Below are 26631 nucleotides of genomic sequence, written 5' to 3'. Positions count from 1 at the left end.
CATTGTACTTAACATTGTTAAGTATTGATATGTGTATCCATGTGTCTTTTTGGAGTTTTATTGTACTTACTCTTTTGTAGCCTTTATTTATTTATTTTTAGAAAATAGGGTATCTTCTTATGTTATCAAATATTCCTCTAGAACATTCTTCACGAATTATGATGTTCATTGTATAGATATATCATTATTTATTAAATTTATTAAATAAATTCTCTAATGTTGAATGGACTTTTAAAATTTTTTATTATTTATTTGCTTTAGTTATACATGACAGTGGAATGTGTTTATGCATTTTGACATATTATACATAAAAGGGGTATAATTTCTCATTTTTCTGATTGTACATGTTGTAGAATCACATTAGTCATGCAGTCATATATGTACATTTAAATGGTACCTAAATTTTCACTTTTGTTAACAGTTCTGTGTTGGTAACTATTTCTTTTTGAATGTATATTTCTTTTCTGAGGATAAATTGTAAACCTAGAAATGCTTGTTAAAGTACCCACCATTTTTTGTACTTCTGTTATTTATTACCTTTTGGAAAACCTAGCCCATCTTATATTCTTAATCAGGAGAGTGCTTATTTTAGCCTTAACTAGAAATAATTGATCTTTTTGAGATGGAAATTAGTTTTCATATGTTTAACAGAATGAATTAAACATTTGAAGGCCATTCACTAATATGTGTTGTGTCTCTCTGTAGTCCTCATGTAGTCAAATATTATGGCAGTTATTTTAAGAACACAGACTTGTGGATTGTCATGGAGTACTGTGGTGCTGGTTCTGTATCTGATATCATTCGATTACGAAATAAAACGGTAAGTTTACTTTCTAGAGGAATGATGCTGAGCTGGTCTTCTAGTGGCATCTTTTCTCTTGCCTTTTGTTCACATGCTGCTTTTACTACCATATCTAGAGAGCTGACTGTCACGTTTTACCTTTTCTGTGGTTCTTTACTCTTCTTGACTTTTATCATATCCTACAAGTAGCAATATTGACATCAACTCGATCTAGTGATTTTTAACATGCTTTATTTTTTACTGTGGGAAATATGACTCTCAAATCCTGGTTATGGAATGAATTTTGAATGTTTAATTTTGAATTTGGATTTCTCTTTACCCAACATGTTCTTAGATTAATTTCTACTTAATATTAATCAGAGAATAATCTCATTATGGAAAATTATTTGCCATATGTGATTGCTAGAATAAGACCTAAGATTTCTGGGTTATAGTTCTGTTTCAGTTGCTTAAACTCTGTTTTTTCATTCAGTTAGTATTTCTAAAACTCTGCTTTAGGCCTTAATAAACATACAACCCTACTCTCATGGTAGTGCACTTTCTAGTAGGGCACCAAAAACAAATTACTTGGAAATTAGAAACAAAATACAAGATATTGATAAGTGCTATGAAGAAAATGAATCAGGATGAAGTGGTACAGTGATAAGAGTGCCTGGTGGGCCACTACAGTGCAGTTGGTGGTTGAGAAAGGTCCTTCCAAAGAGGTAACATGTAAAGTAAGACAAGAAGGAGCAGCTGAAGTGCAAGTGGAGAATAGCCAGTGCAAAGACCCTGAAGCTGGGATGAGTTTATCATGTTTGTGTGTTAGAAGGAAATAGGCAAAGGAGAAACTGTAGGAGATGATTTGCATTTTAAAAAGATAATTTGGTTTCTGTATAGATTGTGAGTGGTTAGGAGTAGGAGGAGCAAGGGAATTTTAGCCTTTTGGGTTTGTTTGGTTTTTGGTCTTGATAGAAAAATTGAAATAATGATAATTATTAAAAGTATATAAAAGTATTTATAAATTGTGCATTACTGTACAATTTATAAGGTGGGGTCTGCTTTGAAACTTAAGTCATAAATTTTGGATTATTCATACCACTATCTCCTTTTCTTTATTTATGCTATACAGAATTGATGGTGTTTTCTTAATAAAAAAGCAAGGTTTAAGCTAGGAATAAGCCAAGTATGGTGGTACATACCTGTAATCCCGGCTGCAGCAGGGAGGCTGAGGCAGGAGAATGGCAAGTTTGAAGATAGCTTCAGCAACTTAGACCTTGTCTCAAAAAAGAGAAAGAGCTGGGGATGTCAGTGTTAAAGTGCCCCTGGGTTTGATCTCCAGTTCCACAAAAGAAGTAAATAAATAAATAAAAATAATAAAAATTTAGCTAGGCAGACTATCCTAATGTAAGAGAATTTAAGGAAATTACAAAGCTTGAGTAATTTATTGATTTAGAAAATGGCACCCAAAGCTGCTTGTGTGCAACATGAAGTTGTTTTGTTTCAAGTATTTTAAAACAACCCAAAATTAATTTTGATGGTTCTTTATAATTTTAATTATTACCCATTGTTTTACCAAATGTTATGATTCTGCATTGTTCAGCACAATAGTCACTAGCTATGTATGGTTGTTGAGGATTTGAAATATGGCTGGTCTGAATCAAGATGTGCTATAAGTATAAAATATGCGCCAGAGTTATATGGTTAAGTAAAATATATTGTGAAAATTAATTTTAGTTGTTTCTTTTTTAAAATGTGGCTCTATTATAAATGTAAAATTATATTGTGACTTCCATTATATTTCTTTGCACAGTGCCACTTTAATTGGCTGAGCTGGTTAGAATAAGGAATAAGTTGAGTCGTGAGCTTTGCTCTCTTTGTACCGTAAATTCTAGCCTGTTACCTTGCTAATAGTGTTTGAACTTTCATGGAAACTATTATTTATTAGCATTGAGGCCTTAAATTACTTAACAAGTTAAATCGCTTGACTTGTCTGTGCCTTAACTTCATTTTTATAAAATGATAATGACAATAGTAGTACGTCTGTCTCACTTAGTTTTTTTAAGGATTTAATAAGATAAAAAAGCAGTATTTAGCATTAAAACACATAGAAAAATGGTTGCCAGTTTTTAATACTATTAGTATAATGCCTGGTTCACTATAGGTGCTTGTTAAATATTTATTGATTGTGTGATAAGTATTAAACCCTTATTAATCATGGTGTATAATAAACCGTTTGATTGTGTGTGTGTGTGTGTGTGTGTGTGTGTGTGTGTGTGTGTGTGTGTGTCTGGTGCTGGGGATTGAACCAGGGCCTTGCATGATTACCCAAAGAAGTGTGTGTGGGGGAAACAACAAAAAACATTGCTTTTTAAAAAAATATTTATCACATAGTAGAGAAGCATATAACTTGGTTTTTATGACTCTCAAAGAAAGATGATATTCCTATTTTATATATTGAGAAATTGAGATAAAGAGAAATTCAAGAACTTGCATAAGTCACCATAAGCTAAAAACTTCTGCTTATGAAGTTTATTAGCTTTTGAGTTAGATGTCATATATGGATATATGAATATGCTCTTTGGGAAGAGATCTTGTCAGGAAATTCTGAGTTTGGGATCAGCCAGCATGTGGATGGTATTATAAGCTGCTAATGGGTTGAATAAAATCTTAGTTTATAGTCAAGGAAAGGAATTTAAATTGAACCTTCCCTCCTCCCTTTTCTAATGTATTATGTAAATAGATAAAATTTGAACTATTATTTTCTTTTTTCAGCTAACAGAAGATGAAATAGCTACAATATTACAATCAACACTTAAGGGACTGGAATACCTTCATTTTATGAGAAAAATACACCGAGACATCAAGGCAGGAAATATTTTGCTAAATACAGAAGGACATGCAAAACTTGCAGATTTTGGAGTAGCAGGTCAACTTACAGTAAGTAAAAATATTACTTGTATTGATACTTTTAGCTCTGTTCTGGGAAAGCAATTCCTTTTATTTTTTAAAAAAATAGTACTTGACTTTGCCAGGCACAGTGGTGCCCGCCTATAATCCCAGCTATTCTGGAGGCTGAGGAAGGTTGAATCAGGAGGATCATTAATTTTGAAGAAAATGGAAAAAGGTGGAGAGGTCCATAAAATGGGAAAACAGCAGGATCTGGGACATAGTTCAGTGGTAAAGTTCAGTGGTAGAGTGCTTAGCTAGCGTGAGAGGCCTCGGGCTGAGTCCCCATACCGGAAGAAAAAGAATTAATTAATTTTATTAACAATTTGTTAATAAAAAAATTGTAGAATCTACAAATAGATTCAGAAGAGCCAATAAGTTATTTTAGATCTTGGGGTTTAAATCACATAATTTAACTTTGTTTTTAACTCTTATAAAAACTAAAGAAATGATGGAATGTTAATTTAAATTTTTTTGAAGTATATCAGCACAAATTTTTTAGTTGTAGGTGAACCCAATACCTTTATTTATTTATTTTTAACGTGGTGCTGAGGATCCAACCAGCTGCCTCACATGTGCTAGGCCAGTGCTCTACCACTGAGCCACAATCCCAACCCTTACTCAGCACGTTTTTAAAAGGAAGAAGAATAAATCCAAATTGTTTTTCTTAAATAAGGTATAACATTATTTTGTTCACTTTCCATGTAGTATTTGACAGTTACTATACTGAAAACACTCTTATTTGGTTCTGGGATCATCTCTTTCTCTTCCTACCTCACTAGTGTATAACAGTGAAAAGAAAAAAAAAATTCAAAACAGGAAGCCTAGAATTTATCTGATTTTGTGAAATACCCAAGCATTTCTATAGAAAATAGAAATAATTCTAGATAGGCATATACTAAAATGTGTAACATTATTATATATAAGCTATATATAAGTAGTTTTCTTGGGTGATTGAATGTGTGTGTGTGTGTGTAGAGAAAGCATTAGTTCAGAATTTGACATTATGTATAGTTTTAATGTTAAATCTGGAATATGTTAGGGAGTCTTAGAGGTTTCGCAGTAGTACAGAATTGTTTTGATGTCTTTAAAAATCAAATGCTATTCAATATGATGATTTGTGGATCCTCTCAAATGGTTAAAATATACAAGTAAACCATATCAATATAATAAAAACTGCAACCTTAATAAGGAAACCAAATTGAAAAATATATTCTTTTGGTGCTGTATAAGGAGATAATATTAAAATTAAGGGTATCCATTACACTTAATAATAATTTTAGTAATTGGTTGATTACTCAAAAATTACTTGTAGCATTCTTATTGCTATAATGCCTGTCTTGACAGAATCATATACACATATACCCCTCTAATATGTACAAGTCACTGTTTTTAGTATACTTACCACATTATATAACTATTTCCGCTGTCTAATTCCAGAATATTTTTATTATCTCCCAAGTAAACTCCCCTGTAGTAGTCGTTCCCCGTTCTCCTCTGCCAACAGCCCTAGGAACCACTGGTCTACTTTATGTCTTTATGATTTGCCTAGTTCAGTAATTTCATTTATATCTACATACATAAATATTTCATATAAATATATAATATATGACCTTTTTTTTTTTTACTTCTTTCCTTTAACATTATATTTTAAGGTTTATCCATGTTGTAGCATGGATTAGCATGTAGCATTCATTCGTTTTGATAGCTGAATAATGTTTCATTTTGTGGATATACCATGTTTTGTTTATCTGTTCATTGGTTGAACATTTTGTTTATTTCTACTTTTTGGCTATTGTGAATTATGCTGCTGTGAAATTTGTGTGAACCTGTTTTCATATGATACAAAGTTGCTGTGTCATATGGGAACTCCATGGCTAACTTTTCAAGAAATTGCCAAACTGTTTTTCAAAGTGGTTTACCATTCTACATTCCCACTGCTGTTATATGAGAGTTCTAATTTTTCCCCATCTTCAACACTTTATTTCTGTCTCTTTAATTATAATCATCCTAGTAGGTATATGTAGCATTCCATTGTGGTTGTGATTTGCATTTTACTAATGTCTAATGATAACTGAATATTTTTTCCCTTGTGCTTATTGAACATTTGTGTATCTTCTTTGGGGAAGTTTCTATTAAATCCTTTGCTGATTTTTAATTGAGTTGTCTTTTTACTGTTGAGTTGTAAGAATTTCTCTTATATTTTAGATATGAATCTCTTATTGGGCACATGATTTGCAAATATTTTCTCCCGTTCTCTGGGTTTTCTTCTCGCAGTCTTGATGATATACTTTGAAACACAATTTTAAAATTTAGGTAATATCCAAGTTCTTTTTACTTTTTTTGCTTGTGTTTCTGGTATCATATCTAAGAAATTATTAGCTAATGCAAAGTCATAAAAATTTGTTCCTTTGTTTTGTTTTTGGTGCTGAGGATTGAACGCAGGATAACTCTAGCCCTTGATCTTCTCTCGTTTCTTTCAGCAATGTTTTTAAATTTGTAGTGTATAAGTCTTAGACTTACTTGATTAAAGTCATTCCTAAGTGATTTATTCTTTTTGATGCTATTTTATTTATTTATTTTTTTATAGTTTCTTTTTTTTTTTTAAAGAGAGAGAGAGAATGAATTTTTAATATTTATATTTTTTAGTTTTCGGCAGACACAACATCTTTGTTTGTATGTGGTGCTGAGGATCGAACCCAGGTCGAACGCATGCCAGGCAAGCGTGCTACCGCTTGAGCTGCATCCCCAGCCCCTTGATGCTATTTTAAATGGAATGTTTGATTATGTTCACTGCTGGTGTATAAGAATACAACTGATTTTTGTATATTATGTCCTGCAATCTTGCTGAACTTCACACTTCCTATTTGGTTTTAATTTATAATGAGTGTATGTGTTACATTGCTAAAGAAAAAAAAATGACTTCTTTTTGTCTTCACTAAAATAAAGTGAGACTAGTATAAGATGATCAGACTGGGCTGTTTTGTTGGGAAACTTATAGTTCTAAACTTAGGTACCTTTCTGACTGCTCTTATCTAGAGTCTGTAAGCCCTGTAGACAGCCTTCTGAGAAGTATCAATGGATGTCAATAGCATTTAGCCTAATAAATGCTAAGAAAATGTTTCTAATTCACAGTTTACTCATAATCTACAATCTGGAAATCCTGTTTCTACTTCTAAAGAATATACCATCAGCCTTACGCCAAAAGCCAGGGTGGGGCTAGGGAAGCCCACAGGTTGCCTAATGTGAAAGGAAAACCTAGGCCCTAATTGCTTCTTTCAACCCAGTATTCCTGTTTTGAGGTCCACTTTCTCCATTTTCCAGACTAAATGCTACCAGTTTCTAAGCCTATTGAAGGAGTAGTTTGGTATTGAAATCAGCATGTTTACTTTTTTTTTTTTTTTTTTAGAAGATTCCATTTAATAGTCTTTTCAGATAGTTACCACTCAGCCAACTGCTTTCCAGCTTACAAAGCCTATGGCGGTGATTTTTTTGTTCTTGTGGATTCATTCCTTTATTTTTATTTATTTATTTATTTAAAGATAGATGCTGCATTTCTTTATTTTATTTTGTTGTAGTTATAGATGGATAGCATGCCTTTATTTTATTTGTTTATTTTTATGTGGTACTGAGGATCAAACCCAGCAGTTCACACATGCTAGGCAAGTGCTCTGCTGCTGAGCTACAGCCTGAGCCCTGGATTCATTCCTTAAAAAAAAAAAAAAAATCCTCTTGGGGCTGGAGTTGTGGCTCAGTGGTAGAGCATGTGCCTTGTACATGTGAGGCACTGGGTTCGATCCTCAGCACCACATAAAAATAAATAAAGGTATTGTGTCCATCTACAACTAAAAAAATTTTTTTTAAAAATTCTCTTGATATCTTTTAAGTGAGTTTTAAGTGGGAGTGAAAATGAAATATGTTTGTACAATCTGTCTTTGTTACCCAGAAATCTTTATTATTATTTTTGGTGATATTTGTGGCTGTTTCATTCTCTGGATGTACCATGATTAATTAACTCATTCCCTGCAGTTGGACACTGGATGCCCATTTAAATTGTTTATAGTTTTCCTACATCTAGTTCTGTGGTGAATATCCTTGCAACTATGCTTTTCACATTTCCTTAAATATATTCTTAGGATAATTTCTTTTACAGTGAAATTGGTCAGGAGATATGTGAAATTCTAAGACTTTTGATGCATATTGCCAAAATGCTCTTAGAAGGGAGTAGTTTCTGCTCCCAACTGCTAATTATAAACACCTTCTTTTTTGTGGGGTCGGGGTGTATGGATGCCAGGGATTGAACCTAGGGGTGCTTAACTGCTAGGGCACATCTCCAGCCCTTTTTTTATATTTTATTTTGAGAGATTGTCTCACTAAGATGTTTAGGGCCTCACTAAATTTCTGAGGCTTTCTTTGAACCTGTAGTCCTCCTGCCTCAGCCTCCTGGGATTACATTGTGTGCCATCATGCCCGGGAGCCAACTGCTATTTATAAATGTGCCCCTCTCCTTAGAATTTGCTAATATTGGATGGACAGTAAATTTACATCTTTCTTATCATATCTTTGCTGCTGTCTTAATTTTGACTATGTTTTTTTTTCTCCTTTTTAAAAGTGGTGTGTTATAATTATACATAATAGTGGAATTATTGTGACATGCATGTAACATTATTTGATCAATTTCATTTTCCAGTACCTCCCCTTTCCCTTCCAACTTCCCTCCCCCCGATTTCCTTCCTCTACCCTACTGGTCTCCCTTCTATTTTCTCTTTAGCTTCCCAATGTAAATTAGTTTAACCACTATGGAAATCAGTGTGGAGGTTCCTTAAAAGACTAGGAATGAAACCACCATATGATTCAACTACACCAATCTTCAGTATTTTTCCTGGAGAATTAAAGTCTGCATACTATTTATAGAAGCATAATTCACAGTAGCCAGATTATGGAATCAGCCTAGGTGTCTATTAACAGATGTATGGATAAAGAAAATATGTATACACAATGGATTTTATTTAGCCATAAAGAAGAATGAGATTGTGGATATAACTAGAGAGCATCAGGTTAAGTACAATAAGCCAAACTCAGAAAGTCAAGGGTGATACAATTTTTTAAGTATAGAAGTCTCTGGATTTTATATAGAAAAATTCATCTACTTTTCTCAGAATTTCTTTGATGTTGTGCTTTAAAAGTCCTTTTCTGCTCCAACATTATATAACCATTTATTCATTCATTATTTATTTATTGTGATACTGGGGCTTGAACCCAGGAGTGTTCTATCACTGAGCTACACCCTAGCCCTTTTTATTTTTATTTCTTTATTTTGAGACAGGGTCTCATTAAGTTGCTGAGGTTGGTCTCAAACTCGAAGTCCTTCTACCTCAGCCTCCTGGGTAGCTGGTTTACAGGTGTGTGCTACTATACCTGGCCTGGGCTTTGTTTTTTTAATATTGAAATTTTAACCTATTTGAAATTATTTTGGTGAGAGGGTAAGATAGGTGTTTATATGACAAGTCAGATTTTTTTTTTTTGCTTAATTCTCCCTTTGATGATTTGAAATGGCATTTTAATCTCATATGACATACATAATAGACTGTGTTGTGTATATATGTATGTGTGTGTATATGTGCCATTGTTTCTTTCTGGACTTAATATTTTCTGTTCTACCATTGTACTGCAATACATGTTTAAGTGGGTTTATTATCCACTTATTACTTATTTTCAAAACATTTCTAGCTATGCAAGTATCTGTTTCTAATTGAAATAATCTAGTGAAAACTACTTGGACTGCCACTATTTGAAAACACCCCTGCAAATTTGAAGTTTTCAGAGCTAAGGAAATGACTAAGCATTTCCTTAGTTCTTGTGTTAATTTTTTATATAGGTCTGACAGAGTGAGGTCAATTCAAAAGTGTTGCCTCTATCATTTGCTCCCGATTGGCATAACTTTAAGTCACAGGCAATTCAGAAGGAACCTGGGACATCCTTTTGAATCTTTAGTTTTGCTTAAAAATCTTTCTCTTTCTAAAGAGAACTGTAGGAAGGTTCTCTTTCAGTAGGGACATACTATTCTGGGGAAGTGTACAAATAGTTGTTTGCTATAATTTATACTATATTGTACTATATTCACATATTCTTTAAGCCACAAACTAAAACTTTAAAATTTTTTTTTTTTTTAGTTGTAGCTGGACACGATGCCTATATTTTATTTATTATTATGTGGTGCTGAGGATCAAACCCATGTGCTTGATGAGCACTCTACCACTGAGCCACAACCCCAGCCCAAACTTTTTTATTTATCATTTATATATTTAATTTTTTTGTTGTTGTTGGTACTAGGGATTGAACCCAGGGACGCTTTACCACTGAGCCATATCCCCAGCCCATTTTTATGTTTTATTAGAGACAGGGTCTCCATTGTTGTTTAGGGCCTTGCTGAGTTGCCAAGGCTGGCTTTGAATTTGTGATCCCCTTGCCTCAGCCTCCTGAGCTGCTAGGATTATAGGCATGCACCACTGTGCCCAGCTACTTTATATTTTAATAACTGAGAATACTTTTATGTCCTTTGGTCATTTAAATTTCTTTTGTAGGGCTGGGGATGTGGCTCAAGTGTTAGCACACTCGCCTGGCATGCACAGGGCACTAGGTTTGATCCTCAGCACCACATAAAATAAAAATAAAAGATGTTGTGTCCACCGAAAACTAAAAAATAAATATTAAAAATCAATCTCTCTCTCTCTCTCTCTCTCTCTCTCTCTAAAAAAAAATAAATAAATTTCTTTTGTGACTTGTTTGTTCAAACTTTCAGCATGATTTTTACATATATTTGAAGTGCAAGGCATTTTTTATTGTTGGAAAATAATCTCTTTTCCTCAGTTTTGTTGGTGTTGGTTTCTCTGCTTTCTGTTTTAGGATACCATGGCTAAACGGAATACAGTGATAGGAACACCTTTTTGGATGGCTCCAGAAGTTATTCAGGAAATTGGGTACAACTGTGTGGCAGACATCTGGTCTCTGGGAATAACTGCCATAGAAATGGCTGAAGGAAAGCCCCCATATGCTGATATCCATCCAATGAGGGTAAGGAAATAGACAGAAAACCAGTGGGGTGATTAGTTACTATCTTTAGAAGGATAGTTCTATGACCTAATTGATTAGGTTCCAAACAATAAATGAATTATTTGTATATAATTAATAAATGTCAATGTAAATGATACACTTCCACTGATTCTAATTGTAGTCACTAATTACGTGTGATCTACCCGCCTCCATTTCAGAAGTTGGATATTGATAGCCCCCTGGCAGAACATAGTCTACAGAAAAAAAAATTGCTTAGTTTGATTTATGTACTTATTTATGCTTTTAATAGTTTAGAAACCCATATTTTAATATCATAACACCAGCTGGAGTTGAGTAGTGGTGGTTTTATTTTTACATATGAGCTTTCCATTCAGCTAGTCCGCATGATTCCTGTTGTCACCAATTATCAGATACCAATTATTACATCATTTTCTCTAATGGCTTTTTTTGAACTCCTGTCACTAACACTCAGCCTGTTCTTTTGTTATCTTTTTTTTTTTTTGCCTGGCCCCTATAGATGTTGACTCTTTTTTCCCTGTAGTTATTTGAATTTCTACATTCTGGTTTGTTAATCCCCAGAGTCTTCATCTGGAGGCTCTGCTCTCTTCAACTTCCATCTTCTTTGGGAGTGTCAAGGGCCTGCAGGGCTGCATCTCCACTGAAACTCCTCAGTATCAACACTTTCAGGGGTTCTCAGGCTTTACCACCCTAGAACCCCTCATCACAGCACTGTTATAAACCCCAGACTTGCCTTCTTTGGGGCTCCACAGCTCTCTTTGCACTCCCCAAGTCAGTTCTTCCTGTTCTTTCATTATTAAGTTCTCTCATTAAAAGACTTAAGATTTTTAAAAGCATTCATGTGCCCAAAAATAAACTTCTTTCTCTGGGGCACAGAAAAGAGAAAAAGTAGACAATTTACTGGTCATATTTTTAGATTTAAAGAATTTAAGCTGTTTATTGCAAAGAGTTTTATCTTTCTGTGGCTCTTTATTTATTGGGAAATTTGGCAGCTGTTGGAGCTGAGGTTATCTTCAGGATATGGATATTCATAGGTGTTGTCTTTCCACTGAAAATCAACATAATGCAGTTATCATTAAAAAAAAACTTTATTGAGGCCTGGGATTGTGGCTCAGTGATAGAGCGCTCGCCTAGCACTGGCAGGACCCAGGTTCGATCCTCAGCACCACATAAAAATAAAGGCATTGTGTTGTGTCCATCTACACCTAAAAAATAAATACTTTTTAAAAAATAACTTTATTGATATATTGATATTGTGAGGTTTAGGGCACAAATCTGCATAAGAGAGAGGGAAAGGAAAGAGCAATGTATCAGCTTCTCCAGTTGTCATACTTTGTACTTTGAGATGCTTAGACTTTGGTAGGGATTTAAATGGGCTTATCAGAGAAAAATAATTTTACCAAACTGCAAATGTAATTCCAGGCATATTTTTATTGGTGTATCACACTTACTTTACTAAGTTTTTCTTCTCTCTCTCTTTTTTTTTTTTTAACTAGGCAATCTTCATGATTCCTACAAACCCTCCTCCCACGTTCCGAAAGCCAGAGTTGTGGTCAGATAACTTCACAGATTTTGTGAAGCAGTGTCTTGTAAAGAGCCCTGAGCAGAGAGCCACAGCCACTCAGCTTCTCCAGGTATGAGTCACCTGTCAGGCTGCCTCTCCATTTCATCTGCATGCAGACCAGAAAATGCTGTTAATCCACCTGCATGGAGATAGAACAGAAGTATAAGATATTCCCTGCCTTTAGGGAGGTTTGAATCTATTTGAGTAGGAAAGACAGAAAAGAATCTTAACTCATTGAACAAAACCAATACAAGAAAATATAGGGCTATGTAGGATTAGAGAAAGCACTTTGACATTGAGTGAGCATTGCTATGTGCCAACTTTGCACACATTATGCCATTTAATTATCACGTAGGCCCTATGAAGAGTAGATGTAATTTCTGTTTTATAGGTGAGAAAATGGAAGCTTAGAGAGGTTAACTCAGAGTTTCTTAGCTGGTGTAAACAGCAGGGCCAATGGTAGGGCCTGAGTTATTCTCAGTCCAAAAGTAGGAGTGCCATCAAGTCTGCCTTTCTGAATCAGTGGTGGGTGCTGATATATCTCAGGATAAGAGGAAGTTACTTTGAATTAGAGACACTGGGAGTGCTTCCTTGAAGAGAGAGCTTACATGTTGGGCCTTGAGGAATGGATGAGATTGGCAGGCTGTAAGTATGCTTCATGGTTAGGAGCTTGGATTCAGAACTCTTGACTTCCTGAGTTTGAATTATGGCTGCTTAATACTTTGTGACTTTGGAAAAATAACTTATTCTCTGTATCTCCTTAGTTTTCTTATCTATAGAATGGGAATTAAATAATTTTCTCAGATGTTGTGAAGATAAAGTGATACAATGTGTATAATTTTGAACAGTGTTTTACAAATGTTGAAATTAGTATGGCATGAACTTGATAAATATTTGTTATTATTGTTGAGTTAAGTCAGTGATTTTTCAACTATTTTCAGACCCAATGCCCCCTCTTTATAATATCTTCATTACTTTTCTGGAATTAAATTTATAGATAATCTTGATTCTTAAATAGATTTTATTATCTATAATCTAAAGGTAATAATTTACAGTAAATATTATCTATGACAATGTAGAAATACTCCCGCTTGATCCAACTTATATATATAATGGAACATATACTTGTATCTATCAGCATGAATGAGTTTAGATTTAAGAGTAATAAGAAGGGGCTGGGGCTGTAGCTCAGTGGTAGAGCACCCACCTCTCATGTGTAAGGCACTGGGTTTGATCCTCAGCACCACATAAAAATAAATTTAAAAAAAGGTAATAAGAAGGTCAGAAACCCATTCCATTCAAGAAGCACAGGAAAATTAGCCAAGTGCAGTGGTGCATGTCTGTAATCCTAGCGGCTGTGGAGGCTGAGGCAGGAGAATCATGAGTTCAAAGCCAGCCTCAGCAACAGCAAGGTACTAATCACTCAGTAAGACCCTGTCTTTAAATAAAATACAAAAAAGGGCTGGGTATGTGGCTCCATGGTACAAAAAAAAGCACAAGAAAATGAATGAGAGGACATTAGTATTAAACTGATGGTAAGTAATCACAGGCTAGACTTGTATCCAGTAAGAGGAAGGAAATGATTTTACAAAATTTCCAAGTAGAAAGCACAAGACAATATGGTATCCTTGCTAATGACCAAGGTCTTATTTCTAAGTATTTTATTAAATTGTTTTCCTGCTTGGATGGAGTACTATAGAGTTTTTTAGGAAAATATCTTCTGTATTGTAGTCCTACCATATGTTAAGGCATCCTTTCAATCTCTGGTGTACTTACAAAGAGAGACCTTACACCCTCATGGATGAAGGGGAACATAGAGTAGATTGTAAAGAGAAAACAGGAGACAATATCAGAGTAGTTTGCAAAACAACAGGCAGTCCCCAGAAAAATTTCCATATGTGTCTTTAACAACATAGACAACTTCTTATTGTGCTGTAAACCCAAACAACAAAAACATAACATGGTGTTAATATTAAAACTTTAGCTGGGCATAGTAGTGCATCCCTGTAATTCCATCAACTCAGGAGTGAGACATGAGGACTGCAAGATCAGCAACTTAGTGAGACTGTACCTCAAAATAAGGAAAGAAAGAAAGAAAGAGTTGATGATGTAGCTCAGTGATAAAGTGTCCCTGGATTCAACTCCTAGTACCAAAACAAACAAACAAAAAACCTAAAAAAACCTTTAGCAGTGTCTCTGTGTTTCAATATTGTTTTTGCTGATTGAATAATATTTGGGTCTACTCTATTATACATTATACAAAATACATATGTGTTTTGCAGTAACTGCACTTTTGCACTAACATCCTTTTTACCTAAATATGTAGTTGGGAATGCTCTAGTACATTGAATAGAAAGAACAAATGGGATGAGTAAATTATGTAGTGATTTCTAAACAGTGTCTTTATTTCATTTTAAGCTCCCATCTCCAAAATTGCCTTTCAAATCAGTGGACATTTTGCATATCTCTAGAAAAACATTTTCAGTATTATTAGAGTATAATGTATATACTTTGAGACATTTGAAAGATGTGCACAATGTGCCACAGTTAATTTTATACCTCACAGGATTGCTAGCATTCCTGCCTCTCCATCCTGTGTCAGGTGTGCCCTTCAAACTTTGTGATGACATCAGGCTCTTAACACATTTATAGAACTTCCTCTAGAGGGTAACACCACCCCATTGAGAATTTCTAGATTTGACAGAGAGAAGTTGTAGTCATTCTATCCAGGCTGAAAAGGATGGGCAAAGGCTGCTGCTGAGTTATAAACCAAGTGTGGTTTAGCTGTTGTCCAGGGCATAAAGAAAAAGATTAGATCACTGACTGATTCAATAAGTATTGTCAAGTACCTACTGTGTGCTAGACAGTAGATGTTTTAGCTCTATTGCTACATAAACTGGCTCCAATGATTTCTATTTCTTTGTTTAAGCACCCATTTGTGAAGAGTGCCAAAGGAGTATCAATACTGCGGGACTTAATTAATGAAGCCATGGATGTGAAACTGAAACGCCAAGAAGCTCAGCAGCGGGAAGTGGACCAGGATGACGAAGAAAACTCAGTGAGTGGCAGGCATTGCTGTCGGCCTCAGGCCTCAATGCTTGTTAGTTCATGTTGGTCAAGTGTAAGTAAGACAGTAGAAAATACTGGATCAGCTTGGAACTGGAGACTCTTGTAGTATATGTCCTTAACTGGACCAAGGCTTGTTGGAGGCTCACTGAATCTGTGCTTGTTGTTCTTCTGGTGTTTTCTAAAACATTTAAATTTTACTTTTTGTCCTTGTATCTTTTATTCAATGTAACTTTTTACTTGAGAAAATGCTCAAGTGTGAGACTTGGTTTATCTAAGCCATTTTGAGGAATCTAAGATCCATACTTAATATACTTGAAGACTCCCTCACTACCCTGAGATTCCAGGGGTATTCATGTCAGCTCTTAGATCTGTACTGTAGACTCTAATAAGGAGGGGAGGGGAGGAGTATCCTTTAGAATTAGGTCCACTCCTCTCATATGGATAAATTTTGAACTCCTTTGGTTAAATACAGAATACTTTCAGTTCTACAAGGTGAATTTAGAACCTAGAAGTTAAATGAATTTAAAACCCAGAAATATTTTTACCAAGATGAGTAATAATAATTCAGAAAACCATCTTTTGATCAGATTAACTCTAACTTGAGATTTTGTTCTACAGGAGGAAGATGAGCTGGATTCTGGCACAATGGTTCGAGCGGTTGGTGACGAGATGGGTACTGTACGAGTAGCCAGCACCATGAGTGATGGAGCCAATACTATGATCGAGCATGATGACACATTGCCATCACAGCTGGGCACCATGGTGATCAATGCGGAGGATGAGGAAGAAGAAGGGACTATGAGAAGTAAGGCTCCGATGAAATATATGAACTTTTTGACCAAGCATAGGCACTTTAGGATTCCCGTGGTCCATGCAGCCTCATTCTTAGGTTCTCTCTTCTGTTACAACTAAGGGAGGTTTTCACTGGAGAGCTATGTAGGAGGTGTGGGGAAGGGGGAAGCTGGCATGTGGAGTCAGAGGTAAGAAAGTGTCAGCAATGAGAGGAATTTTGTTTTTGAACCCAAACAGCCCGTTCTATCATTGAATGTTGTCATTGAAGGTTCATCTGTGGAGGTAATCACATATGTTGTTTTGGTGCATAATTCATCTCAAAGCATAATGAAATTCTGGCCTGTTTATGTGTCTTCAGTCTATTTTCATGATAGTTGTGCATCCAACCCAGGTTACCAACACTCAGTCAATTAAAGATAATTGTACAAATTGAGAAGTTCTTTCATATTCTTTCAGAAGAATTCACCTTTGTTTTTTTTAATGATTTACACTTTATTTATTTCATTATCATTTGTATTTATTTTCAAGCAATCATATAAGGATCTGATTCTTTTTTTCTGTGATTTAAGCCTAACCGTGTGTTCACTTCCATCTTTGGGTGTTTTGTTCTCTTCTCCTCTTTAGCTCTTGCCCTCCTTTTATTCTGATCATTACAGACCAACTCAGGGAGGAAAGGAAAATAAAATGATAATTGAGTTGTATAAGTACAAGTTTAAAGCACTAAGTTCTCTATGATCTTTTCATCATCATTTTTTTCCTGTCTTTCTCAATTTTTAAAATTTAAAGGCCCTTCTTCCATACCAGGGATCTGTAAACTATGGTCCAGGGGACAAATCTGGCTCACCACCTACTTTGGGTAATAGTTTTATTGAAACACAGCTATTCCCCTTCATTTATGAGTTGTCTGTGGCTGCTTTTGTCCTATAAAGGCAGAGTTGAGTAGTTGTGAAACACCATATGGCCCCCAAAGCCTAAAATATTTGCTCTCTGGCCGATAACAGAAATTTGCTAGCCCCTGTTCTAGATCCTCTGCATAATTCATTGAGTTTTTTTAGTGCCTGTTTCCCTAAGCACTTTGCTAGGTGCTGAAGGACAGCAGAAAATGAGTAAACCACTCCTTGCCCTGAAGGATCTCAATGTAGAGGGAAGCCTATTAATTACAATTCGGTGTATGAAATGAGTTCTAACATAGTGGTAATGTGAGGGTGCTAAAGCAGAGGGGAAGAGTACCTAACTTGGTCTAGAGCCTACTAAAAAATTGCTTGAGGAAAAATGCAAAATTGGCAGTATGCAGGTTAGGCAAAGATGTTCCAGCAGAGGGTGCAGTGTACATAAGATCCCAGGCAAAGAGGTAGGCAAGTTCAGGGAGCTACTTGGTTTATTGTGGTTTATCATTGGCAACTGACATAGTCTTAAGCAGAATTTCAGAGAAGGTAAAATCTCAGCTGAAATTTAAAGGACAGGTGGAGGAAGGTTGTGCTTATCCAAAAAATATACAGTAATGTTTTAAAATTTTTTTATGAAACTCATCAGGGCAAAATAGCCTTTAGACTTAATTTGTTTGATTTTAAGGAAAACTCACATTTTTAAAGTTTCTCTTAGGCTCCAGATATCATTTGTACATGAAATATTTAAATAATATAATCCTTACAACAATTAAATGGATTTTGAGGGTTTTTAAAATTTTTAGTTTTAAGTAATACAAATAATATAGCAAAAACTTGTGTGTAGAATTAACTTACTGATATTTTTTAGATTTATATCACATATTCTAAGAATAAACAACCTACAACTTTACTGTTAAAGTTAATGTCCCCCAGTATATCTTTTGAATCACATTAATCATGAATTTGGTGTGAATTTTTTCTCTATAAGTGTACATCCAAAAACTATACTGAGTGCTTTTTGTATTTTTCAAAGATTCTATTGCAGTATCTTTTAATAGGCTGCTGTGTTTGTTGTTGTTTGGCACTAGGGATTGAACCCAGGAGTGCTTTACCACTGAGCTACATATCTGGCCCTTTTTGTTTCTTATTTTGAGATAGGTCTCACTCACCAAGTTGCTTAGGGCCTCACTAAGTTGCTGAGGCTGGCCTCAAACTTGCAATGCTTCTGCCTCAGCCTCCTAAGTTGCTGGGATTACAGATTACAGATTACAGGCTGCTGTTTGTAAACAAGGAGCTTTTTTGGGTGAGATGAATCTTTATTGATATAAATTGTAAAAATGTACATAACACATTGTATTATATGTTTCCATTTTGCTGGACATAAAGTTTTTTCTAGATATCTGCTGTTATAAACGTGTCTCTGAACCTGTCTCTTGGTAGAGATGCAGTTTTTTAGAGTATGTGCTGAGAAGTGGGATTTGGTAGTTCTCATAAAAATATAAGCACTTTGGTTTATACTGAGAATTCTCGGGGCTGGGGTTGTAGCTCAGTGGTTGAGCGCTTGCCTCGCATATGTGAGGAATTGGGTTCGATCCTCAGCACCACATAAAATAAATAAATAAAAGATTTAAAAAAAAAAGAATTCTCCACAGTTTTCTTCAATTGACTAATAATTTACACTTTCACTAGCAGTATATGAGAATTCTGTTTTCTTGTATCTTCAATAGTTGACATTGCCAGGCTTTTTGCCATTCTTGAGGGATGTCAAATGTCATTTTTCAGAAATATTTAAGACAGAAACAAATAGAAATAAAATAATCCTTAAGTGTTCCTATTCAGTTTAAGAAATTAAAATATTACAAAAGAAGTACTTACTCTGTGTCCCTTCTCAGTTGTATTCCTTTCCTGTCTTATCACAGACACCTCTCTTGTCTTCAGTTTATTTGAGTTTATTCTCTCTTCCTGGTTTCTTAAATTTAATATTTAGTGTTTTTACTTTTAAACCTTAAAGGACTGTTTTAAAATGGCATCTCAGTATACCTGTGTAGAGTGTTTATGTGTATGGATTATTTTTGTCAGTTTTACTTTAAGTTAATTTGTCTATTAATTGCAGTACCTGCTATATTTGGACCTAGTTCTGTTCTGGTGTTATTTTGTGCTTTCTACTTACTATGTTTTTCTCTTGCTGCTTTTTTCTTCTTTCTTTACCTCTGTTGGGGTGGTGAGTCCTCATCCCCTCACCCTCCTACCATTTAGCTACTCCCTTTTCCATTCCCTGCCACCAACTTGCACAGTTCATGCATAAGTAAATACCTGTTTAACTTTCTGTTTTTCTAATAAATTCCAAAGTTGATCAATATCTCTGTCTTCCTGCTGAATAAAAAAGGATTATTGGGCTAGGGATATAGCTCAGTTGGTAGCGCTCTTGCCTCGAATGCACAAGGCCCTGGGTTCAAACAAATAAACAAAGAATTGTAAAACATTTTTCGTTTTTCTAGACTTCCTATCTTATCTCTTGTTATTGTTATCTATTGCTTTGGTTCCATCCTGTTTTTTAAACTCACCTATTGGCTACTATATTAATTGTTTAGAGTCAATACTTAGATTTTTGAACATATTGCCCACCATGGCCTCTTTCAACTTATTCTTTTCTTTTGGGTTCTTTTTCTTAAAATATGTCCTTTTTTTTTAAATTAAATATACTTTAAAAATATAATTTTTTTTAAATTTTAGATGTTGATGGACCTTTATTTTATTCATTTATTTATATGCGGTGTTGAGAATCAAACCCAGTGCCTCACACATGCTAGGCAAGCATTCCACCACTGAGCCATAACTGCAGCCCCTTAAAATATATCTTTTCAGTGAGAGTGTAATGGTAATAGATTCATAATTTGTATGGCTAATAAAAGTCTTTTAATGTTTTCTCTTATCTAATTCCCACCATTCTCTGTCCAAAAAATGTTTTGTTTGTTTGTTGGGCTTTTTTTTTGGGCGGGGGAAGGTACTGGGGATTGACCTCAGGGGTGCTTAACCATTGAGCCACATCCCTAGCCCTTTTTATTTTTTATTTTATTAAGTTGCTTAGGGCCTCACTAAGTTGCTGAGTCTAGCCTCAAACTTGCAATTCTCCTGCCTCAGCCTCCTGAGTCTCTGGGATTACAGGCATACACCATCACATCCAGTTATACATTTGATTTTCGAGTTCATCCTCATCCATAATATTATATTGCTGCCAGCAGAAGAAAAGTTGTTGGAGGCCAGGACTAGGTTTATGTTACAGTTCTTGTTGGTAAGTCTCAGCCTGTAGTAATATATATCTCCTTGCTGGTTGTTTCAGTAATTAGCTACTCCAGGCTGTGTTTCCAAGGTTTACAAAGGGAGTATGTCTCTGACAAATTGATAATATTCTACATATGAGAGAATGTTTTGGATATAGATATCTGAATCCACAGTAAGCAGTTGGAGGTAAAGGATTAAGTGGGTGGGGTAAGGTGATATTTAATTGCTTTATAAACCATCTTGAGAATGCCTAAAACCATATAAGCCCATACTACTTTGAAAATCTCTGTCTGGATATAGTAATCAGATTGTAATGTTTTTGTTTGTCTTTTGCTGCTACTGCTATTTTTGTTGTTGTTTGTTTTTTTGTGGTCCTTGGGAATCAAACCCAGGCCCTTATACATGCTAGGCAAGCCTTTTACTGTTTTCTTTTTGAATAAAAGCTATTGAAGAACCTGTTTGCCCCAAGAAGCTATGAGAAAGAAGCATGACATGAGAGTTTGTCATTGTTAGGCACATTATGCTTTCTCTGAGCCAGCAGAGGGAGCTCTATAATAGGTTATGAATTAAAATTGCATTACCATCCCAAGTTCACAAAACCCCTTTTTATAATCGGCTTTATTCTAGGTCAAGATCATTGTTTATTTATTTTTAAATACATTTTAAGTAACCACAGCAACACTAGGGCAATGTGGTTTATTTTATTTGGTTAAGAGATTGGATACCTCATACTTGGCAAAGGTCAATTATAAGACTGAACTCAGCCGAAACATTTCAAAATAGTAACTTTTCCTTTCCCTTAGTGGTCCTTAACCAGAATCAATGTTCTCTTTCTGTATCATGGTACCATGCATCCGGTTTTGAAACTGTCATCAACTTTAATACCTCTAACCAAGCAATGGAACTGATTTGGTGAAAAGTTATTTTACATATAAAAAAAAAAAAAACATTAATCATGACATTTTCTAGCTTTTTGCCTGATCTCTTTAATTCATTTTTTTCTTCTTCTTCCTCTTCCTCTTCCTCCTCCTCTTTCTCCTATTCCTCTTCTTCTTCTATTTCTAATTTTTGTGGGAGGAGGCAGTGCAGGGGATTGAACCCAAGGCCTTGGGTATGCTAGGTAGGTACTCTTCATAGAGCTACACCCTACCCTTAGTTTTAATATTGCTTATTTCCATGTTGACTACACAAATCTAATGCTGAGTATGCCTTTTCCAAGTTTTCTCTCCCTCTCCCCCACCCCATCTTTTGCAGTATTCCTTTATATTTTACACACTTTTTTTTGTTTATAATTATGTGCATTGTAATTATGTGTATAAGCTTATACATGTGCTTTTAACTTTGCAGTCTTTTCTTAGATAGTAGCTTTCATTTTCATGAGTTTACATTTATCTAAATTTTCTTACATAGTATGCTTTTTATGACTTCTTAAAATATTCTTTACCCTCTCAAACATCTTAAAAAGTCTTTATTTTTTCTAAGTGTTGTAAAGTTTTACTGTTCACATCTAGAATTTTCTTTAATGTATTATGAATTTGTTTTTGTTTACTCTGTAAGCTGTGGTCATCTGTTTTATTTTTTCCATCTGAAATACTTGCTTCTTCCCTCCCTGCAAGTCTTTGATCTCACCTTCTCTTTCCTTCTCTGACCATGTATCTAAACTGGATTCCTCAATCCCTTTTTATTTTTCTTTTCAATACAAATTGCTATTTGAATTTGTGTCACCACTCTCCCATGTAAATTTTAAGGTCAGTGTATAAAAATTTGTAAAATGCCACTGGGATTTTTACTTAGTTACATTGAATACATAGATTAGATTTGCCATCTCTTTGATGTTAATTCCTATTCATAAGCATGGTTTATCTTTCCATCTGTTTCATCTCTGTGTACTTAGATAATGTAATTTTATCCACAAAGATGTTTTAAATCTTTTTATTAAATTTATTTTCAGAAGCTTTAACAGTTTTTGTTGCTATTACAAATGTATCCTTTAAAAATATTTTGTTTTTAACGTTTTACTTTTTTTTTTTTTAGAGTGTTCACTCTTTTTCTTTTTTAAAACATTTATTTATTTATTTATTTATTTATTAGTTTTTGGCGGACACATCATCTTTGTTTGTATGTGGTGCTGAGGATCAAACCCGGGCCGCACGCATGCCAGGCGAGCGCGCTACCGCTTGAGCCATATCCCCAGCCCACATTTTTACTTTTATAAATGATTTTTTTTGTTTGTTTTTGTTTTTTAATATATTGTTCATTCTGATAGGTTTTCTGGAGATTTTTTTTTTTTTTCCAGTGAAGACCGTCTTATGGTCTGTGAATTACAACATCATTTTCTTCTTTTGATTCTCATAAATTTTATTATTCTGAACTAAGATCTTCAGTACAATATTGAATAATAGTGGGCATTCATGTCACCTTAAAGAAAGTTCTTCAGATGTTTTAACAATGAGCCTGGTTTTGTAGCAGGACTTGACAGATACTCTTTATTAGGTTAAAGAAATGCATGTCTGTTTCTGACTTAAGGAGTGTTTTTTTTTCTAAGATAAAAATTGATGTTAATTTTTTTTACTTGAACATTGAATTCTTTTTTCATTTTCTTGCTTACCAAATTAGTTAGCATTGTAAATTTTTTCTCTATGTGCTTTCTTAGCAGCATCCTTTCATCATACGTGGCACATTATAAATATTTCCTCCCAGCTTGTGGTACTTATGCTTTTTGACCTATGAATTACTTAGAGGTTATTTTTAAAAATGAATAGGTAAAGATGTGATTAAAAATGTGCACATTTTAAATTTTCAGTTGCAGAGAACTGTGGTTAGAGAATGTGGTCTTCTCCCTTCCTCTAATTCTCCCTGGTAATCACCATTCTATTGTCAACTTCTATGAGACCAACTATTTTCCAGATATGAATGAGATCATGTGGTACTTGTCTTTCCATGCCTGACTTATTTCACTTAATATAATGATATTTAGTAAAAATGGCTATTATCAAAAAGAGTAGAAATAATAACTGCTGACAATGATGTGGAGAAAAAGGCACCTCACACACTATTTTGGGAAATGTAATTAGTATAGCCATATGGAAAACAGTATGGAGGTTCCTCAAAAAATCAAAAATAGAACTATGAAATGATCCAGCAATCCCACTACTAGATATATCCAAAGAAAATGAAATCAGTATCTTTTTTTAAAAAAATATTTATTTCTTAGTTTTAGGTGGACACTATGTATTTATTTTACATTTATGTGGTGCTGAGGATCGAACCCAGTGCCTCGTGCATGCGAGGCCAGCACTCTACCACTGAGCCACAATCCCAGCCCCTGAAATCAATATCTTGAAGAAACATCTGCACTCCCATGTTTATTGCAGCACCATTTAGAGTAGACAAGAAATGGCAACAGCCTAAATTTCCATCAGTTGATGAATGGGTAAAGAAAATGAGTTACATATACACAGTGGAATACTCCTCAGTCATTAAAAAAATAATAATAATAAAAAATAAAATCTGCCATTTGCAGCAGTGTGGATGGCACTGGAAATCCTGCTGGGATTTTTATTGAGGTTGTCTTGAATCTATAGGTCACTAGGGGAAGAACTAGAGAAAAGAATGTGGTCTGTGTGATAACAGTTCTTTGGTTTTTTTTTTTTTTTTTTTTTTTGAGTCATTTGTGACATGGTATGTTTGTCATTAATTTTTGTCATACATGCTTTATGTGCCTTAGAAAGATGTATTTTATTTCAGTGCAGGAATTTATCTCTTCTCTAATTAGTTTGCTAATTGCCTATTCTTCATCGGTTTTTGATAATTCAAATTTTGGTTTCTGATGGAGAAATGTTAAAGTTGTTGAACTGGTTGAGGGTTTGTTACGTTAATTTTTGTGTATATATTTATTGTTTTGTTTCTTTTTTATTTTGAAGCATTATCTGGTGCGGATCAATTCAAAATTCTTTAGTTATTCTAATTGTTCCTTTTATATTATTTGACTTTCACAACATCCCTTAGATATAGGTACTTTGGACAGGTATGGTGGTGCATACTTGTCATCCCAATTATTCAGTAGGCTGAGGCAGAAAGTTGGCTTGGGTAACTTAACAAGACCCTGTCTCAAAATAAAGATTTTTAAAAAGGCTGGGGATGAGTTCTGTGATAAAGCACTTGCCTGGCATGCATAAGACCCATCGTTTAGTCTCCTGTACATCCCCCAAAAGATGCAGGTACATTGGGTATCAGATTTCTACCATATAAGAAGTTGAAGCTTAGAGAAAAATGTAGTGTCTTGCCTCAGATCACATTAGATCTCAATCCTTTTTTTTTACTTTTATTCTACATTGTCACTGTAGTATGGAGTTTCTTGTTAAGTATTGTAAAAATCCTGTATTTCTTGTCTTTTGACACCTATTTTTAGGATCTTCAGACACCATTCTAGTGAAACCTAAGGCCACTGTGATGGTGTTAGTATTTTGTGTTATCAAGACCCGTAAGTGTGATGATAAGCAGATAAAATTTTCTAGGTTTGGGGCATGGGGAAGGGTACCTGGGTAATCTTTGTAAGAGTACAACTTTTTTTGAGCCTGAAATTGTATCAGTACAAAACATTAAGTAATTCTTAATCTGTAATTTTCAGTTTTAAGAAATAAACTTCAAAAGGCCAATTTGAATGGTTCACTTGAGTTTCCTAGTGTAGTTTTGTCTTGAGGTTGTTTGTACTGATTCAGGTGTTATATCTGTCATTAATGTCAATAAAAATGTGTGCTTCTGAAATAAAGCATATCATAGAGACTTAGAAAAATTGATTATTAATATATGCCATCCAAAGTAATATATTGGCACTAATTTCCAATAGTATTGTATGAAAATTATGAAATTTTGTGTATATTTTCTGTATGTTTTATATTGTTATATATATTTTTAATTTTTGTGTCTTCATATGCAGAAAAATAGTTTCACCATTATCCATTCTTGAACATCTTTTTAAAAGGAAGATGATTTCTTCTGTGTTTTATTTGATTGTTTTCAAATAGTACATTAATATCTAGAGAAAAAATGTGAACATGTAGTTTCTTATTAAAAATAGAAAGAGTCAAAGTTTTTAAAAACATTAAAATATTCTTATGAATAAACTATTCTGAAAAAGAATATTTTAAATAATGTTTTTAAAAATAAATTGTGGAGCAACTAAGATAGCTTGATTTATGCACATTTGTAATTTGTAATGTGTCTCCTTGGGCAAGCTGCTTCTGCCCACATGAGGAAATAACCAGTCATAGGATATCAATTGAAATATTAAGTACCCACCTGTTAAAGATTTGGCATGCAGTGATTCTGCCTCTCAGGACTCAATGGCTATCATGCCACTCTTCTGGTCCTTGTGCATTTCTAGATATGCATGTAACAACTATTCTCGGCTCTTCCTCTCCAGGTTTGTTGGGCTTGTGGGAGGCAGAATACGAACTACTAATGGCAAAGTTGTTTTCCCCTGACAGCTTTTCAAATTAGGCTCTATGAACTGAAGGCATGAGTAGATGATTTTTCTTAAAAACTTGCACTTAGATCATAAAATTTTAATTTGTTCCCTAGAGCTATAGCACATTAATCTCTTTGAAATAGAATTTTAAAGCATAGTGGCATAATTAAGTTAGGGCAACTCAGAAGTGTGTATTAGATAAATTATGGTAATAGCACCGTGTGGTAAAAACATTATGTATTTATACTTACCCTGAAAATCCTAAGTTAATGAAGACACCTATTGTTGCTCTGAGGTTTCTCATTTAAAATCAAAGGCTAGGTTCTTGTTGAAATGATCCATCAGATAGAAATATCAGTGTGCATGAAAGACATTCTTGACTCCTAGCCTATTTTTTTCCACCCGCAGTTGTTTCAAGAAGGCTGTTACACCATTGCCTCCCTTGTGTATTATCTTGCCCATTCTGACTTATATGGTAATTAGGTCATACAGTACTGCAGGAATTCTAGCACTTCTTTTACCACAATAGCCTTACTGTTCAATTTCTGATCAATTTATGGTTTTAAAATCTATCATTAGAGAATATTAAAATTTCTACATGTGCCTGCCACTCAGAATCAGCACCTTATGAGAGTTTCAGATAGCATATTAGTGTAGTTATTTTATCAAAGCTAAAACTTAAAGCAATTAGTTTTGTTGGAATCATGTTTCTGAGTGAGGCAAGAAAGAGGAAGAGGAGGAGGAG

The 26631-nt window shown here is 34.4% G+C and overlaps 1 protein-coding gene across 1 annotated transcript in view; it reads left to right on the top strand.

The window, feature by feature from the left end:
- Positions 1-26631, top strand: part of Stk4 (serine/threonine kinase 4) — a 97269-nt gene that overhangs the window by 13778 nt on the left and 56860 nt on the right. Inside the window, exons 4-9 of the mRNA XM_076852050.2 lie at positions 706-820; positions 3557-3721; positions 10637-10804; positions 12319-12456; positions 15316-15444; positions 16074-16260. Coding sequence (XP_076708165.1) covers positions 706-820; positions 3557-3721; positions 10637-10804; positions 12319-12456; positions 15316-15444; positions 16074-16260 — 902 coding nt within the window. The remainder of the gene's footprint in view (positions 1-705; positions 821-3556; positions 3722-10636; positions 10805-12318; positions 12457-15315; positions 15445-16073; positions 16261-26631) is intronic.

Source organism: Callospermophilus lateralis, chromosome 3 (assembly GCF_048772815.1).
Source record: "Callospermophilus lateralis isolate mCalLat2 chromosome 3, mCalLat2.hap1, whole genome shotgun sequence".
NCBI lineage: Eukaryota > Metazoa > Chordata > Mammalia > Rodentia > Sciuridae > Callospermophilus > Callospermophilus lateralis.
Note: the sequence above shows the minus strand (reverse complement) of the source record. Positions and strands in the feature narration are given on the sequence as shown.